Source organism: Lepus europaeus, chromosome 2 (genome assembly GCF_033115175.1).
Source record: "Lepus europaeus isolate LE1 chromosome 2, mLepTim1.pri, whole genome shotgun sequence".
Classification (NCBI taxonomy): domain Eukaryota; kingdom Metazoa; phylum Chordata; class Mammalia; order Lagomorpha; family Leporidae; genus Lepus; species Lepus europaeus.
This window is the reverse complement of record NC_084828.1, coordinates 54,832,580-54,852,326: the sequence shown is the minus strand read 5'-3', so window position 1 is coordinate 54,852,326 and position 19,747 is coordinate 54,832,580. Positions and strand designations below refer to the sequence as shown.

The 19,747-nt window shown below is 38.5% G+C and overlaps 1 protein-coding gene across 2 annotated transcripts in view; it reads right to left on the bottom strand.

Moving 5' to 3' along the window:
• Positions 1-4,450: 4,450 nt before the first annotated feature.
• The window catches only part of TBC1D23 (TBC1 domain family member 23), a 78,229-nt gene continuing 62,932 nt past the window's right edge, over positions 4,451-19,747 (bottom strand). The window contains exons 15-18 of one of the 2 annotated variants that reach the window (XM_062206919.1): positions 14,257-14,345; positions 11,228-11,363; positions 9,486-9,680; positions 4,451-6,328 (exon numbers count right to left, since the gene is read on the bottom strand). In XM_062206919.1, the coding sequence (XP_062062903.1) occupies positions 6,247-6,328; positions 9,486-9,680; positions 11,228-11,363; positions 14,257-14,345 (502 nt within the window). In that variant the 3' untranslated portion in view covers positions 4,451-6,246. The remainder of the gene's footprint in view (positions 6,329-9,485; positions 9,681-11,227; positions 11,364-14,256; positions 14,346-19,747) is intronic. The other variant, XM_062206915.1, reaches the window with a different exon arrangement.

Genomic DNA, 19,747 nt, shown 5'->3' with positions numbered 1-19,747 from the left:
ATGGCCTGGGAAAGCAGTAGAAGATGGCCCAAGTCCTTGGGCTCCTGCACCCGTATGGGAGACCCAGAAGAAGCTCCTGGCTCTTGGCTCCTAGCTTCGGATTGGCACAGCCTCCGCCATTGCAGCCAATTGGGGAGTGAACCAATTTTAAGATTTATTTATTTATTTGAAAGTCAGAGTTACACAGAGAGAGGAGAGGCAGAGAGAGAGAGAGAGAGGTCTTCCATCCACTGGTTCACTCCCCAACTGATTGCAATGGCCAGAGCTGCGCCGACCCGAAGCCAGGAGCCAGGAGCTTCTTCCGGGTCTCCCACGCGGGCTCAGGGGCCCAAGTCCTTTCCCAGGCCTCCACTGCTTTCCCAGGCCATAGCAGAGAGCTGGATTGGAAGTGGGGCAGCCAGGACTTGAATCAGCACCATACTGGATGCCGGCACTGCAAGCAGCGGCTTTACCTGCTTTGCCACAGCAGCGGCCCCACAAACCTTTTTAAGTACTCTGAAATAAGAGCTTAAAAAGTACTTGGCCTGGAATATCAGTTCTTTAAATGTTGCCCATTAGAAGCCAAACATCCAAACTATCCAAAAATCTCTTGGTTTTTAATTGTTGTTAAATTAGCTCAAATTTCAGAAATTGTGTGGACCATGCAAAATGTTACATTCAGTTTTTTTTTTTTTTTAAACTTTTATTTGAAAGGCAGAGTTACAGGGAGGGAGAGAGAGGGAAGGAGGGAGGAGGAGGGAGAGAGGTAGAATCCTCCATCTGCTGGCTCACTCCCCAAATGGCCAAATGGCTGGCTGAGGGCTATACCAGGATGAAGCCAGGAGCCTGGAGCCTGGTTCTCCCAAGTGGGTGACAGGGGCCCAATGACTTGGGCCATCTTCCACTGCTTTTCCAAGTGCATTAGTAGGAAGCTGGATCAGAAGTGGAGCAGCTGGTACTTGAACTTGCGCACATATGGGATGCCAGAGTTGGAGGCGCAGGCTTAACCCGCTATGCTACAATGCTGGCCCCTATATTCAATTTTTTTTTAAGAGTTTTAATTTTATTTACTTGAAAGGCAGAGTTTCAGAGAGAGAGAGTGAGAGCGCGAGAGAGCACCGCTACAATGGCTGGGCTGGGCCAGGCCAAAGCCAGGAGCTAGGAGTTTCATCCGGGTCTCGCACATGGGTGCAGGAGCCCAAGCACCTGAACCATCTTCCATTGCTTTCTCAGAGCCAGGAGCCAGGAGCTTTGGGAAACTGAGCATTATTTGTGTGAATCATGTGTTCTGTGCATTGATTTATGTCTAACCTTTTTGTTAATATCTCACTGACTTGATTATTGCACCTTTATGTTGTTATAAGAACCAGGAACTCCAACCAGGTCTTCCACGTGGATGGCGGGGAGTACAAGTACTTGGGCCATTTTCTATTCCTTCCCAGGAAACTGGATTGGAATTGGAGCAGATGGGACTCAAACCAGCACTCCAATATGGGATGCCAGCATTGCAGGCAGTAGCTTAATCAGCTGTACCACATCAGCTCCCTTGTCCCAACTTTTCAAAATTCTTTTGGGCATTGTCCTTTGTCTATGCAAGGGTACTTCAAAAAGTACATGTAGGGGCCGGTGCTGTGGTGTAGTGGGTTAAAGTCCTGGCCTGAAGCTCCGCCATCCCATATGGGCACTGGTTCTAGTCCCGGCTGCTCCTCTTCCAATCCAGCTCTCTGCTATGACCTGGTTGGGATAGCAGTAGAAGATGGCCCAAGTCCTTGGGCCCCTGAACCCACATGGGAAACCTGGAAGAAGCTCCTGGCTCCTGGCTTTGGATAGGCGCAGCTCTGGCCAATGCAGCCATCTGGGGAGTGAACCAGCAGATGGATGACCTCTCTATAATTCTTTCAAATAAATAAATAAATAAAGTACATGTAAAAACATAATCATTTATTTTCATGCAAAATTTTGAAATCTATTAATTTTTAATAAGATATTTTCCATGAACTTTTGGGATTACCTTCATATTAGCAAAAAATGTTCCTGGGATTCTGAGTGGAATTATATTACATCTGTAGTTCAATTGGAAAGAAATGGCATCTTAACCATGTTATCTTCCAGTCCATAAACACAATTGCCATTTATTTAGGTCTTTGATTTCTTCCACATGCATTTTGTAGTTTTCAGTATACAGAGTTTATTAGATTTATATACAGGTGTTTCATGGTTTCATGTTTTTGTTAATGCTAAGTGGAATCTTTTAAAGAAGATTATTTATTTGAAGGAGTTAGAGAGAGGGAAATACAAAGAAAGAGATCTTCCATCTGCTGGTTCACTCCTCAAATGACTGCCAACAACTGGGGCTTGGCAGGCTGAAGCCAGGAGCCAGCTTCTTCCAGGTCTCCCACATGAGTGCAGGGGCTCAAGCACTTGGGCCACCCTCTGCTGCTTTCTCAGGCACATTAGCAGGGAGCTAGATCATAAGTGGAATAACCAGGACAAGAACTGGTACCCATATGGGATGCTGGCATTGCAAGCAGCAGCTTTACCTACTATGTCACAATGCTGGCCCCTCTAAGTGGAATTTTTTTTCTTTAATTTGAAAGGCACACACCGGGTTCTAGTCCAGTCAGGGCGCGGATTCTGTCCTGGTTGCCCCTCTTCCAGTCCAGCTCTCTGCTGTGGCCCAGGAGTGCAGTGGAGGATGGCCCAAGTGCTTGGGCCCTGCACCCCTTGGGAGACCAGGAGAAGCACCTGGCTCCTGGCTTCAGATCAGCGCAATGCGCCGGCCGCAGCGGCCACTGGAGGGTGAACCAACGGCAAAAGGAAGACCTTCCTCTGTGTTTCTCTCTCTCACTGTCCACTCTGCCTGTCAAAAAAAAAAAAAAAATTGAAAGGCAGAGGGAGAGGGAGAGGGGGAGGGAGAGAGAGAGAGAGTAAAAGAGAGAGAGAGAGAGAGAGAATCTCCATCTGCTAGTTTACTCCCCAAATAGCCATAATGGCTAGGGTTGGGCCAGATGGAAGCCAGGAGCTTCATTCAGGTCTTTCGCACGTGTACAGGGGCCATCTGCTGATGCTTTCCCAGGTGCATTAGCAGGGAGCAGGATTAGAAGCAGAGCAGCCAGGTCTTGAACCAGTGCCCATACGGGATGCTGGCATTGCAGGAAGAGACTTAACCTGCTACGCCACAGTACCAGCCCCTCTAAGTTGTATTTTGAAGAACACTTTTGGTTTCCAGTTGTTCATTACTAGCGTATGGATGTATGAATGATTTTTGTATGGTGAACTTCTTCCAATTTTATTAAATTCATTTAGACAGTCTTCTGCAAATATGAACAATTTTATTTCTTACTTCCCAATGTGTATGTCTTTAATACTTTTCTTGCCTTATTGCATTGGTCAGTGAGTAATGGTGAGAGTGGACACCATTAAATGTCCCCAATCTTTAGGGAAAACCATTCAGTTTTTAACCAGTAAGCCTAAAGTTAGCTGTAGGTTCTCATGTTTCTTAATTGTTTATTTATTTGTTTAAAAGGGAGAGGGAGGGGGAGGGAGAGAGGGAGAGAAGGAGAGGGAGAGAAGGAGAGGGAGAGGGAGAGGGAGAGGGAGAGAGGGAGAGAGAAAGAGAGAGAGAGAGAGAGAGAGAGAGAGAGAGATTGATTTTCCACTCAGTGGTTTACTCCCCAAATATTCACAATGGCTAGGGTCGGTCCAGGCTGATGCCAGGAGCCAGGAATTCTATCCAGGTCTCCCACATGTATGGCAGGAACCCAAGTACTTGGCCATCATCTGCTGCAGGAAGCTGGATCAAAAGTGCCAAGTAGCAAGAACTCCAATATGGGAAGGGAGGGGGGCATCCGAGGCAGAGGTTTAAGCCACTGCATCACAATTCCTGCCTCAAACTGTCAATTTTAAGTTGAACGGCTAATTTATGGCTGGTTAGCTTAACATACCAGAATATCACAATAAGGAGTTGAAAGTCCTGTGTAAAAAATACCAGTGACAACATGGTTGAGATTATCAGTATAAATTTATCAACCTTACCAGAAAAACATGCTATTAATGGTGGGCAAGTGGCATCAATTCTATATAGAGATTTAATTTTATAGCTTAAGAAGCAATTATTCTCAGGGAGTGGGGAGAGAATAGGGGATGCCTTCCCTTTTCACTGATTCAATGTCATCTTCAAAATATGGAAAATAATACCAACCTCACAATGTTACAAATTCTGCAATTCTCATGAATTCCTAAGAGGTGGACACCTCACAGTGAATCCTAGTTCTGTGGTCAGTGAGCCAGCACAAGGAGGACGAGCTACATAACTGCCCAAGACATTCAATGAAATGTATTTTCATTTAATAGTCTTGACTATTCATGACTGTGGTGTTATTTAGACGAGAAAACAAGTTAACAAAAGTTAAATACCTCTAGGTAGTATTCAATTTATTACAAATAGAATTTAATGTCATTATTTTTAAGTTAACTCTTTTCCCTCTCCTTCTTTAGATAAACAAAAATGGAAATCTAATTTTACAAACCAGAAATCTGAACACTTAAAATTCTACTAAAATAGCCTTTAATTTTCATTGTGGCATCTAAAGATTTACAAGCTGGGGGTGGGGGCGGTGGGAAGAGGAGAGAGACACTGTCTTTTAAGAACAAAGTTTTGAGCAAACTGTACTTGTTTATTTACAGTTGTAATTTATAAACAGTAACACAAACATTTTTACAATAATATTATGAAAAAAGTCCCACGGCTGAAATGGGCAAAAAAAAAAAAAAAAAAAAAAAGAGAGAGGGGGGGGGGGAGAGAGAGAGAGAGGAAGATTCAGGACATTTCTAAAGGGAGTGGTAAAGGAAAGGGAAAAAACGCAATACAAGAGTTTTAGGGAGTTATAAATATCAAATATTGTACCAGGTGCAATTTCATGCAAATGTCTTCAACCAAACTTTTTATTTAGATATCAGAACAAAATGCTTTGAATGCTTATTCACTTGATTCTATTAAATAAATTAAAAAAAAAAAAAAACCAAACTGGCTGTTAACAGGGTACAACTGAATATTTCTCCTATCAACCCCTTAAGGATAATCCATTACATTTTAGGACATGGCAGATGGTGAGTAGTTACCACTTCCCTAATAGATTTTACCAAAAAATCATTCCAAAGACCCAAATGTGTTCCTAGATTTATTTCACTCACTGAATGTGTCTAATATTGACTGCAGTAAACTAAATTGAGAAAGCTGCAAAATAAAGTATATAACTTTTCAGTTTTGTCACATTAAAAGAATAAAAATAGTTTCAAACTACTAGAACTTTAAGGAGAGGACAAAACCAACTGAAGAGAAAGAAAAATTTGGAAAGTGATGATAAAAACAATTGTAGTTTACACAGCTCTCTGATTATTTGGCTTATTATTAAGTAGATAATAATGTGCTCACAGACATAATCTCAATGAGGATAAATCAATGTGTGCTCAACACTTGTCTTGAAATATCCTAAATCAAATACTAGACTTGTAGTAAAGACCAATGACATCTTTACAGATATAAATCTGTGCTCAAAAGGTTCACTTTAATCTTAACATACCTATTACTTCTGACAATGCTATTAACTGCTCCCTTAGAAACTTGTAGGATGAAGCTTAGTACTTCTGAAGCACTTAATGTCCAAATAATTAGATAATGGAGCAAAGGTGACTGAAACTTGAGTTTCAACATTTTAATAGCTGGGACTATGTTTTGAGTTGGCTGGAATCTTGATCCATTTCTCAAAAAGATTTCACGCTTTTTAAAAAAATAATAAATAGTTAAGCTATTTACGTTTTTGGTTTTGGATACTGATCAGTGGATAAAACTAAATGGAGCAATTAAAGAAGTCTCTTCAACTAATTTTACTTCCAATTTTCAGTGAAGACACTGCAAACGGATGTGTGTGGTTCCTTTTAAACCTGGAAGTGATGCATGTTCCCTTAAAACAGCTCTTCAAAACAGAACTGTATTCTGTACCCCTACTCCATCAGGGCACAGGGCCAGTTACTTCAGTCACTTGATAACTGACCTTTATAATAAATCATTTTATAAAACCAAAAATGCAAAATAAATTTTTAAAAAGGTTAACTGTCCAGAGGTTGATTATAATAATTTACATTTTCTTAGATCTGCTAATCAAGCACCCCCATGAGCAAAAAAAAGGTCTTTGCTTAGTATTCAGTCAGGAAATACATATATTCATGTTTTTCTTGGTTGCCTTAATTTCATAATTTTCTTTTATATTAACTTTCCAAAGCATCCAAAACTTTCATGATCTGTTGTTTTATGGCTTTGGTGGCATCCCCTGCATTTGGAATCAAATACCTATGGGAGAAAAATATATTAATACAGTACTTTCAGGAGTGAGTTAGGATATCATTTCCAGTAAGTTTTCTCTGACTCACAGAGCCAGCAGAGATGCCCTCCTATGTATTCCCCAAAACTTATTTCAATATATATTCAAAAGCTTATTTTGAAAGAAAATCTAAACATGAAAGCAATTTGACTTTTCAGAGTATTTCATACAGTATAGAGCTAAAATTCTTTCAAGAAATATTAACTATACATAATAACTAGATAATAAAACACAAGAAAAAATTTTCTGCAGCCAGCAGATATGATCAACTTCAGAGTTATAATCTGATAATATCTAATTCTGAAGACAATGCCAACTTCAACACTTAGCAGCCTGACCTTAATTAAGTAATTTAAGTTTGATAAAATGGGAACTGTTAAAATTAACCATATTTTATAGAAGGTTATATACCTTAAAGAAAATGTTACCACTTCTGTTATATTAAAAAGGTGACAAGCATGGTAATTATTACAAAGTATCAATACAATAGATTAAATATCCATTTTATTTTCTAGGAGCATAAAAATACTGTTATTAAAATATTTTCTATAAAACCTAACAAAAATCCTACTGTATAATATCATTTGTATTGCATATGTAATATATTACACAGAAATTCTAAGAAAAGGTGGGAGAGGAAATCTGGCTAACTGGTCTTAAATGCAAATGTCTATTATGACTATCTTCCAAAACTTTAGATTTAAAAAAGGCATTGATTGACATATGTACACAATAAACTTCAATTTCTTTAGCAAAATATATGGAAATCTTTAAAACAGAAGGTTCAATTACTGTCATGCATCAGTTACAATTCAAATGTGATTTGGTTAGGATTAATTTATAAGTTGATATCGGAATGTATGTACCCTCTGTCCCACTGAATCTACACGTACAAATTTATCTTGGGAAAATAAATTGGACAAGTATGTAAATATGGACTTTTAAATATTAGTAGTGAAACACTGGAAACAATCTAAATATCAATTAATGAGACTGGTTAAATCAATCCCCTGAAAATATTCATATAATAGAATATTTATCATTAACAATAATTTATATTTATTAAATGTAAATAAATTCACAGTATACTAGTAAGTTCTTTCAAAAAGCAGGAAAAAAAAACCCTCACCTGTATCACATTTACCTTGTTTTTAATATAGTCATATGTGGCTTAATTTTGGGACCGAGTAATATGTCATTAGATGATTTCATCATGTGATCATCATAGAGTTCACTTACACAAACCTAGATGGGACAGTCTACTACACAACTGGGCTATATGGTATAGCCTATTGCTCCTAGGCTACAAATATACATAGTAGGTTACTATTCTGAACACCACAGCAAATGAAACACAATGGTAAGTATTTGTGTATGTAAACAAGTAAATATAGAAAAGGTAGAGCAAAAATATTAGGCAATAGGAATTTTTCAGCTCCACTGTAATATTATGGATCTGTGATATTTGCGATTCATCACTGATTGAAATATCATGATGCTGTACATGACAGCATATGTATACATACATACAGAAAGATACATAAAAAGATATTTATAGAAGTGTTAACAGGGTGGGATTTGGGAAACACATTCTTTATATGTTCCTTTATTATTTGAATATTTTCTCAATGTAAATATACACAAAATAGTGATTTTCATTTGTCTTATTCTCCTCTAATGAGGTATATAAATAGTATAGAATAATGCTACTTGTTACCAATTGTCAGTACAAGATGAAATTGATTACTTTTCCCTTCCTACTGAAGTTGATTATTTAAAAGTGCTCAGACATTATCTTAAGCTATTTATGCAAGCATTCCTGTAAACAAGTAAGAAGCATAATCCCAAATCATGCAAGAACAATCTGAACTGATAACAAGGTGGAATGAATCACAGATCAAAATCAGGAGGGCTCCGTTTGCTTCTATCACAAGCTAGATGTGGGGCAGTGGGTATTTGTCTAGTGGTTAAGACATCAATAAAGACACCTGTATCCCACTTCAGAGTGCCTGGGTCTGATACCTGCTCTGGCTCAGACTCTAGATTTCTGTTAATGCAGACTCTGGAAGGCAGCAGGCAATGGATCAAGTGGCTGAGTTGCTGCCACCTACATGGGAGACATGGATTGAGTTCCTGGCACCCAGCTTCAGCCTGGCCCAGTCTTAGCCATTACAGGAATTTGAGGAATGAACCAACAGACAGGAACTTTTGGTCCGTCTCTCTGGCTCTCAAAGAAGTGAACTTAAAAAATCCAAGGAGTAATTCAATCATTCTTGGGCTTCATGATTTTATCTATAGGTTAAAAGTGGTCCAGTATCAAGGTCTGTAGCCCTTGTACCAGTCAGTGAACTGTTAACTGGTCCAAAATAAGATAAGGAGAAGCATACCTCATACAAGACTGTAAATTAACTACTACAGTACCCAGCACCTAATTTGTTGAAAGTCTGTCAAAACAGGAATAATCTGATGAAGGAAAATAAATACACTGACTTACAAAAAAAGGTAATGTGTATGAGTGAAATTGACATTCTTAGATTTGATTATTTCTTACAGCCCTTGTCTCTACTGTTGAGGAACAGTGCTGTTTTCTTCTTAGTATTTGCTGAATTCTTGACTTAGTAGAGGGTTAAATTTATGATTATAAAATAAACAAAGCATGTCACTGTAAAAATTAAATGAAAGAATAAGAAAGGAAGGAGGGAATGTGGGCATGCTCCTAAATCTGTATATATGAAACACATGAAATTTGTTCACCTTATATAAATAAAAAAATGAAAAATATTAGCAAGTTGTGACCCCAAAATTAAAAATTAAAAAATTAAAAATTAAAAATTAAAAAAAACATATCGACTTACATTCTCAGATAAGTTTCTTATTTCAAAACAAACTAGCATTTAATGCAGCACTAGTGGGGATGCTTCCTAAGCACCCTTGTGTCAAAAAGTTTATGAAATTTGCCATTGGACTTACTGAATTCATCATATATGCCTTAAGGATTGTAGAGAAAAAGACAGCAAAGAGCACTAATAAAAGCAATTCAAGCATCCTGTTCCACCCAAACAGAGAAATTATGCTTAATAACGAACTGTGTTAACTCTGACAATATCATCTTATGAGAATTCTTACCTTTCAATCGCCAAGATTTCTATTCCTGAAGCACTGCTGTTTCCATACTTGAAAGTAATTAGCTCAGGATGTTTTTTTTTGGATGTAATTTTAACTACAGAATTTAGTGCTTGTCGAGATTGTATATACGCCAATCCTTTCCGCGAAAGAATCTCTCGTAAACAGTACATATGTGTTGCAGTAACCAACAGATGACTTGGCAGAAAAGCAATGAAAGAAAAAAGAATTTTAAATAAATGCAATTCAAAACAAGCATCACTTCAACAGCTCAAATTACAAAAACATTCAATTCTAAATTACTTTTCAGTCAAAAAAAGTTCTATAAAGTGAGCTGCATAAGTTTTAAATTCTTCTTTGATTTTATGCAAGATCACTGTTTTATTAACAGATAATGCTGCAACTACTTAAAAGGTGTAATATTTATAATAAATGTTAAGTGTGGGGCCAGCGCTGTGGTGTAGCAGGTAAAGCCACCGCCTGTAGGGTCAGCATCCCATATGGGCACCAGTTCAAGTCCTGGTTGCTCCAGTTCCAATCCAGCTCTCTGCTATGCCCTGGGAAAGCAGTGGAAGATGGCCAAGTCTTTGAGCCCCTGCATCCACATGGGAGACCAGGAGGAAACTCCTGGCTCCAGGCTTTGGATTGGCGAAGCTCTGGCCATTGAGGCCATCTGGGGAGTGAACCAGCAGATGCAAGACCTCTAGCTGCCTCTGCCTTTGCCTCTCTGTAACTCTGCCTTTCAAATAAATAAATAAATAATCTTTAAAAAAAAGTTAACTGTGATACAGAAATCATAAAACAGATTTTGTATTGAAATGGAATATGCTACTTTGCAGACTTTTAACAGTTTTATCTATATTCAGAAACTATTCTGATTTAACACACCACAGCCTCTAAATCAAACAACACTAGGCAATAGTTGGGTTTATGTATTTTGAATATTTTGTAATTTCATCCTGAAGGCAAAATGAGCACAGAATCATGAACATCTTCCTTATACCTCAGCTCACTTTAAAAATAGTGACAAACTCTTACATTTTTGAATGGAATAAAAGACAAATATCACAAAGGTCTAGAATGGGAAACATTCTGCAGGACAACTGGCCTGGACACCAATGATTCATTCACTGGAAAACAATGAGGAAGTGAGGGGAAACAGGAAGGCAAGGGGTGTGGTGTACTCCTGTATACTGGATGAGACTAAAAAGATAGAATAGGCAAATGCAATGTGTCAACCATGACTGGGTCCTGGATTAGAAAGAAAAAACAGACTACAGAAAGATACTTTGGAAATACTCTGAAAATTTTAAATATGTTAATTTAAAACTTTTTAAAGGTGAGGTAATGGCTCTGGAGTTGTACAAGAGAATGTTCATATTGTTGGAAGATTGATGGTGAAACATTTAGGGGTGGAGAGCCACATCTGTAAGTTTCCTATGAATGGTTTGACAAAAAGGAAGTGTATGTGTGCCTGTGGATGGGGTGGTGTGAAAAGATGTTGAGAGCTGGTGACTCTAGTACAGTATTATGAAAGTACTCATTTATTATTTCTTTGACATTTTTGTTTAAAATTTTCAAAATAAAAATTATTTGAAATATTTTTATAAATTGAAACTTGGAACAAGACAACAGAAGAAAATATTTTAGTGTATTTAGACAAATAAAATTTCTGTAGTTCAGTTTTATACCCTTAATTTCCCCCAATTTAATTTTACTTCTGAAGAAGGCAGTAATAAAAGTACCTAGGAAACATGTGACCACTTTCTTTTACTTCTTTACAAGGAAAATGATGCTTGATGTCTGGCTTGTTTATCCAAGTCTGGATGTTTACAACCTCTTTTCTATCATCATCTGACATCGACGAACTGTCAATTTCATCTGTAAAGAATTTAAAATGTCAACAGTTGTTATTATCAACTTTCAAAATGATATATTTCTTAATAGCCTGAAAAAAAATTTAGTAGTATTCTGAATACATGGATTGAAAAAACAAACCACAACTCTAATTCGGCTATTCTCTGAGCATTTCCATATGCAGAATTATTATGTATGGTAAAAAAAGTAAGTGACAACACTAAGAATATACTTTTAAATGTTAAACTACTTGGAGGATATCGACTTTTTGAAATATATATAGATAACATAACTGTGATCTGACTAGTCCACAGAAAGATAGCTGAATTGTCCAAAAATAAGCAGAGTAAAAACAGCAGACTTCTTTTTCTCTTGCTGGTTTCTGGTTTTAAGGAAAATAACAAGTCAATCCTAGGATAATTAAGTGAAGATCTAGGTTTTTTTCCATGAAATAAATATAAAACATTGTTATTACTATATTTTTCTAAGAAAGGGGAATTACAGTCCCTAAGGTTAATAATTATAAATACTCCCACTTTTGCTTCTTAATAAATACTTCAAAATACAGACATAATGAAACTTCATGTATCCCACATTCGAGCTTAAATAAAACTGAAACCCTCATCTGCCTCTCCTAAACCACATTACCACCCTTTCCTCATGAAGAATTAACGACTTATCTGAATTACGTGTTAACAATTCCATACAGTGTATGAATATCCCTAAATAATGTCATGTTTTGCAGTTTAAGTAACATGTATATAAAAAGCACTCTAGGAGCAGGCATTTAAACAGTGGTTAGGCTGCCAGTTGGGACACCCATGTCCCATACTGGAGGGCTTTAGTTTTTGTGCAAGCTCCACGACCAATTCCAGCTTCCTTAGTTCCTCCTAAGGGACTAGTGAAGGCTCAAGTACTTGGGTCCCGGCTGCCCATGTGGCAATCCTGGACTGAGTTCCTGGCTCCTGGCTTCGGATTGGTCCTTCCCAGATTGTTGTCAGCATTTGGGGAGTAAACCAGGCAGCAGATGGGAACTCCTTGTGTCAGTCAGTCTCTGTCTCTGTTTCTGCTTTTCAAATAAACAGTTAAAACCAAAAACCAGACTACTTTATTGCGTGCTTTTGCCACTACTACCCTACTTCTAACATTGTGAAATCTATCCATGTTGATAAACATACTTTTAGTTTTTATTTTATTTCTGTGCAGTTTTCCAAGGAGTAAATATATACATGTGCATCAACAACAAATGTAAATGTACCACAATTTATTCATCCATTCACTTCTTTTGCTAATGGAGGTTGAGATATTCAGAGAGAGACAAAGACAGATAACAGGAAGATGGTAAAAGAGAGGAAAAAAAGAAGAAAAAGACACTATCAGAAATAGCACATTTTGGGGCCGGCATTGTGGCACAGTAGGTTAAGCCTCCACCTGTGATGCTGGCATCCCATATGAGCGCTGGTTAGTCTCGGCTGCTCCACTTCCAATCCAGCTCCCTGCTGATGGCCTGTAAAGCAGTAGAAGATGGCCCAAGTGATTGGGCCCCTGCACTCACGTGGGAGACTTGAAAGAAGCTTCTGGCTCCTAGCTTTGGACTGATGCAGCCCCAGCCGTTGCGGCCATTTGAGGAGTGAAACAGTGGATGGAAGACCTCCCTTTCTCTCTGCCTCTACCTCTCTATGCCTGTAACTATGCCTCTCAAGTAAAAAATAAATCTTTTAAAAAAAGAAAGAAAGAAATAGCACATCCACCTCAATCCAAGTTTCTAGAAGGTGATTTTGTACTATTTTGAAAACGCCAAATGTGAGCCACTCTAATCTAGCATTCTTACTGTTAAAAATTTATCCTCTGGATTTACTTTGAAAAGTTCACCTATGTATATGAATAAAATATCTCTTGTCATTTGAAGCAAAAAGAACTGGAAGACCACTAGTGTCAATTGGAAGAATACTGGTTAAATAAATTATGGAATGTTCATATGATAGAGAATGAGGTAAATGGCCTGAAATGTGACATATACTACCAACTAGAAAAAGAAAAGTGAGATTTAGGGAGTCTTTCCTCCACCCCCTCATTTTGTATACATTTATTGTTTTTTTTTTTTTTCCTAAGTCAATACACATATCAAAATTAACCGTGATTATCTAATCAGGGTCATTTCAGCAGTAAGATACAAACTAAATATTTCCCTGGCACAATATCCCCACCTGGTGGCTCCTGAGTACATTGCCACCAGTTTCAAATGGCTTTTTTCAGATGTTCCAATTTTGGAATTCTCTGAACTTCTATAACTCTCAATTTCCTAAGTGTGAAATGAAAGCGATTAAATTCAATCCCAAAGATATTCAGTTTAAACACTTTTTTTAAAAAAGATATATTTATTTATTTGATAGTGAGAATTATACAGAGAGACAGATCTTCCAGCTACTGGTTCATTCCTCAGATGGCAGCTAACAGCTTGGGCTAAGCCAGGCTGAAGCCAGGAGCCAGGAGCTTTTTCCAGGTCTCTCCTCTGGGTGACTACAGTCTAAGAATCTGGGCTATCTTCTGCTGCTTTCCAAGGCCATTACCAGAAAGCTGAATGCTGGTGGAGCAGGTAGCGGATTTACCCGCTACACCACAATGCCAGTCCGTTAAACACTATTTCTACACTGAAAACCCCAAAATATCATCATCAGCTTGCTCTTCCTGTGAGCTGAAGACTCTTAACTGCCTAATCAACATTTCGGCTTGGATTTCCAATGGGCACAGTTTAAGATGTTGAGAACCAAAGTCTTAATAGAAAGCCATATTCTCCAATCTTTCTATAAAATCTCATTGTTTTTTTCAAAGCAGTAGTCAGGCTAGTCACTGTATAACCTCTAGAACCACTTCCTGTGACTGCAGAAAGCAATCTCAGATAAGTGAATTACTACACCTGTGTCGTATTCCTCTTCATCCCCAATGCTGAAAACTGGCTTTACACCACGGTAAGGCTTGCCCACTCTGTCACTGCTGCTCACATGCCTGTTTTAGGAAGAAAAAAATCATAACTTAAAATGTTATCAAAGACTTTGATCAAGCACCACTTGAATGTTTATAAACAAAATGTGAATGTTTATTTCCCCCCTATATACTACCCATAGTTTTGGGATAGCCATGTTTAGGAAACTGAAAGAAGACAAAGAAATTATGTTAGCAAAAGTAAAATAAGGATGGGACAGGTGAACATTCAACATAAACAAATTAAATTTTCAGTATTCATATTAAAACTAACACCTAGATCTGTTTGATATTAGGAAAATCACTTATCTTCTTTGTTCCTGTTTCCTCATCTATAAAATAACATTGAGGCCGGCGCCGCGGCTCACTAGGCTAATCCTCTGCCTTGGGGTGCCAGCACATCAGGTTCTAGTCCCGGTTGGGGCACCGATTCTGTCCCGGTTGCCCCTCTTCCAGGCCAGCTCTCTGCTGTGGCCAGGGAGTGCAGTGGAGGATGGCCCAAGTCCTTGGGCCCTGCACCCCATGGGAGACCAGGAGAAGCACCTGGCTCCTGCCATCGGATCAGCGCGGTGCGCCGGCCGCAGCGCGCCTACCGCGGCAGCCATTGGAGGGTGAACCAACGGCAAAAAGGAAGACCTTTCTCTCTGTCTCTCTCTCACTGTTCACTCTGCCTGTCAAAAATAAAAATAAAATAAAATAAAATAAAATAACATTGAAGCTGGTATCACGGTGAAGCAGGTAAAGCCGCTGCTTGCAACACCGGCACACATATAGGTGCCAGTTTGAGTCCCAACTGCTACACTTCTGATTCAGCTTCCTATTGCTGGCCTGGGACTAATGGTGGAGGATGGCCTGGGTGCTTGGACTCCTGTCACCCACATGGGAGACCAGGATGGAGCTCCTGGCTCTTGTGGCCACTTTGGGGAGTGAACCAGTGGAGAGAAGACCGCTTTTTCTCTTTCCTTCTCTCTCTGTAACCCTGACTTTTAAATAAATGAGTAAAACCTTTTTGTTTTTAATGATAACACTGTTATCCATGCTTCAGGTTTATTGTGAGAATTAGCTAATTTTGGGGGATGGGAAATAAAGCTTTTAGAAAAACACCTGGTATATAGCAAGTTTTACATAAATGTTTGTTAGAAAAAATGTTTGTTAGAACTAAATATTAGAATATGGATATTCTAATAGGAGTGCTCAAGTCTTTTCATATAGGTACCGGTGTCTTACAGTTTGTCCTCCCATTTATTACTGCTACTTTTGTTTTAATAGAAACTAAGATTTAACCCGTTGTGCCACAGTGCCGGCCCCCAGAAACTAAGATTTAAATACTGCTGCATAAATATAAGCAAATCATGACAATGAATCTGCCTTTTTTTTTTTTTTAAGTGGTAGAGGCATAGATAATTTGTAAACTCAGATTTAGTTCCAGTAAAAATGCTACCCCTGTTTTGAATATCTGTTTACTTTTTAGGTAATACAAAATCAACTAAAGGAAAAATTAAAATGTTAACAGCAAATACTACATGTTTCTGGGGGAAAAAAATCATGGTTTTATTTGCAGAATTAGGTTTAGTTAAGATTACCTACTACACTGTAAGACTCTAGCTATTTTTCTTTTTCTTTTTGGCATATGTGAAGACATCCAGAATCTTCTATTTCAAGAGATATACAGGGGCCGGCGCCATGGCTTAACAGGCTAATCCTCCGCCTTGCAGCGCCGGCACACCAGGTTCTAGTCCCGGTTGGGGCGCCGGATTCTATCCCGGTTGCCCCTCTTCCAGACCAGCTCTCTGCTATGGCCGGGAAGGCAGTGGAGGATGGCCCAACTCCTTGGGCCCTGCACCCGCATGGGAGACCAGAAGAAGCGCCTGGCTCCTGGCTTCGGATCAGCATGATGCATCAGCCACAGCAGCCATTGGAAGGTGAACCAACGGCAAAAAGGAAGACCTTTCTCTCTGTCTCTCTCTCTCACTATCCACTCTGCCTGTCAAAAAAAAAAAAAAATAATAATAATCAAGATATATACAGGGGCTGGCGCTGTGGTGTATGGGCACCGGTTCGAGTCCCAGCTGCTCCACTTCTGATCCAGCTCACTGCTATGGCCTGGGGAAGCAGAGTGGAAGATGGCCCAAGTCCCTGGGCCTTTGCACCCATGTGGGAGACCCAGAAGAAGCTCCTGGCTCCTGGCTTCGGATCGGCACAGCTCTGGCCGTTGCGGCCAACTGGGGAGTGAACCAGTGGATGGAAGACCCCTCTCTCTCTCTCTCTGCCTCTCCTTCTCTCTGTGTATAACTCTGACTTTCAAATAAATAAATCAATCTTTAAAAAAAGAGAGAGAAATACAATGTGGAAAAAACAAATCAACTTTCATGTCTACTTAGTTTTAGAATTCAATTTTCCCAGAATAGATCATATCTATATTTTAAATATTTTTAGATAAGTATCATCAATTAAAATCTTATTATAACCTAATTTTTGTGAAGTAGATTTGCATTTTTACTTCTTCCCAAACAACACTTCTCAATAAACAAAAACAGGGGCCGGTGCTGTGATGTAGTAGGTTAAGCCTCCACCTGCAGCACTGACATACCAAGTCCTGGCTGCTCCACTTCTGATCTAGCGCCTTGCTAATGGCCTGGGAAAGCAGTGGAAAATGACCCCAATTGCTTGGACTCCTGTACCCATATGAGAGACCTGGAAGAAGTTCCTGGCTCCGGGCTTTGGATCAGTCCAGCTCTAGCAGTTACTGCCATTTGAGGAGTGAACCCGCAAACAGAAGACTTTTCTCTCTCTCTCTGTAACTCTACCTCTCAAATATATTTAATAGAGTGTTTAGGGGCTGGCATTATGGCACGGAGTGTTAAGCTGCTGTGTATGATGCTGCCATCACATATCAGATGTTGATTGAAGTCCCCTGCTACTCTGCTTTCACAGTATGGTTTCATGTTAATGTACTGGGAAAGCATCAAAAGATGGCCCAAGTACTTGGGCCCATGCCACCCACTTGGGAAACCAGGATGGAGTTCCTGGCTCCTAGCTTCAGTCTGGCCCAGCTGTAGCTGTGGAGAGTGTACCAGCAGATGAAACACTTCTTTCTGTATTTCCCTCTCTCTCTGTTGATCTGCCGTTGAAATAAACAAATAAACAAATCTTTAAAAGGAGGGTTTAGTGTTTAACAAATATTCTCTGGGACTTTCAAACTGCTTAAAAACACAAAGTTCATTGCTTGATTAAATTAAAGGTTATGAGATGGTTTGGTCTTATATTAAAACAAATAATATACAATTATTCTTTAAATTATAAAACTATGTTCATTAGAAAGAAAAAAAGGAAATTACTAACTCAAGTACCTTTGAGAGTCAGACTCAGATTTCTATCAGAAGGCAATGACAAAAGTAACAGCTTTATCTAAAATAAAACTGTTTAAGTGGCACTTAGATTATCAAATTCTAATGAGATTAAACTACAGGTTCTCTATTGATATTAAAACATAATTATACTGTTAACAACAATCGAAAGTAACAAAGATAATGTTTGAAGAAGAAAGCAAGAATGAATAAAGACATAATCTTTTTAATGAATAACAAGTTATTCATTAGATTTAAAATACAAGGAAAATTTTTATGAACACAAATGCTAAGGACTGATGAGATTTCCTAAAAGATTGGCTAAAATGAAATTTAATAGCTGGACTATTTAAAAAGCAGTTTATTGGGGCTGATGCTGTGACATAGTAGGTAAAGCCTCCGACTGGGGTGCTGGCATTCTATGTGCACCAGTTCATATCCTGGCTGCTCCTCTTCTGGTCCAGCTCTCTGCTAATGGCTTGGGAAAGCAGTAGAAGATGGCTCAAGTGCTTGTGCCGCTGCACCCATGTGGGAGATTCAGAAGAAGCTCCTCACTCCTGGCTCCTGCCTTTGGATAAGCCCAACTCCGGCTGATGCAGCCATTTGGGGAGTAAATCAGCACATGGAAGACCTCTCTCTTTTTCTCTCCCTCTCTCTGTAACTCTGCCTCTCAAACAAATAAATACATCTTACAAAAAAAAAAAAAAAAAAGGTAGTATATTTATACTTTTTTGCCAGGTCACAGAAACATCTACAAGGTAGTCTGGCCTGGTTGTAACCTATTTCAGCAACCTTGGCAAGAAACCAAACTCATCCAAACTTTTCATTAAATTCTATTTTCAAACAAATATACCAGCTTATGAACAACTGAAGATAACTGATGTTAAAAAAAAATAACTTGGGAGAAAACTTGGGAGTTAAATAAAGTTAGACTAATGTAATGATCTTATATTAGGAGAAAGGTAATTCACAAATATATTATAATTTTAAAGAAGGAATTTTCTTTAAAACAGTCTTAGGTAGGGGCAGGTGTTTTGTCCAGTAGTTAAGGAATTCATTTACCCTGTCAAAGTTCCTGGGTTTGGTTCCCAGCTCTGGCTCCTGACTCTAGTTCCCTTTTCGTGCAGGCCCTGAGAAGCAGCAGTGATGGCTCAACTGGTTGGGTTCCTGTCACCTAAACGGAAGACCTGGATTGAGTTCCCAGCTGCTGGCTTCAGTTTGGCCCAGCCCCAGCCATTGTGGGCACTTGGGGAATGAAGGAAAGGATGAGGGGCTGTCTCTCACTCTCACTGCTTCTCAAATGAATAAAAATCGAAGAAAAAATAGTTAAAATTATAATAGATGCTCTGTAATTGGTATTGTGTAGGAACAGTCACAAAAAATAAAAACTCTCATCATCTAAAGTATTAGAAAAAAACCATCATCTTTAAAAGTAATATGTCTATAGTCACTGAAAGTATTGAAATGATTTGAGGAAAAAGGAAAACTCTCTGTATTCTAAAGCTTAACTTACATTAAAGTATGACTAGAATGTCTTTTTAAATATTCATATGTCTTGCTACAGTTCATATTCTAATTGACAAAAAAATTCTGTGTCTATCAAAACTGTAATACCATAAAGATTAAGATGGTAAATTTCTTTCCCTCATCCTAATTGAAGATTCAGTAGATTTTCAAGCCTTAAACTTATCAAATCTTTATGTCTTTTAATGACAAGCACACCACTTATTGTGGGCAAAGAAGTGATGGATTAAACATTAAAATATACACCATGGTCTAATTTCTTTCAAGAAAAACAAAACATATAAGTCCAGGTTCTTTTGGAAATATTACTTCACCAACCTAAATATATATATCACAAGAAAAATCTAAAATTATAAAACTACATCATATACATGAAGTGTGTCTACTTTTAGGTACTGTGATTTTTCTCTACTGTTAAGGTAGGCAACAGAAGTAAATGATAGCCAAAGCTAGTACTTTGCCAGCTCTCGACTACTGCCTACTTTGCTTTGTATCTTTCTCCTTTCTCAGAATAAAAACTACAGGTTTCATGAAATTCTTAAGTTAGAATGAACT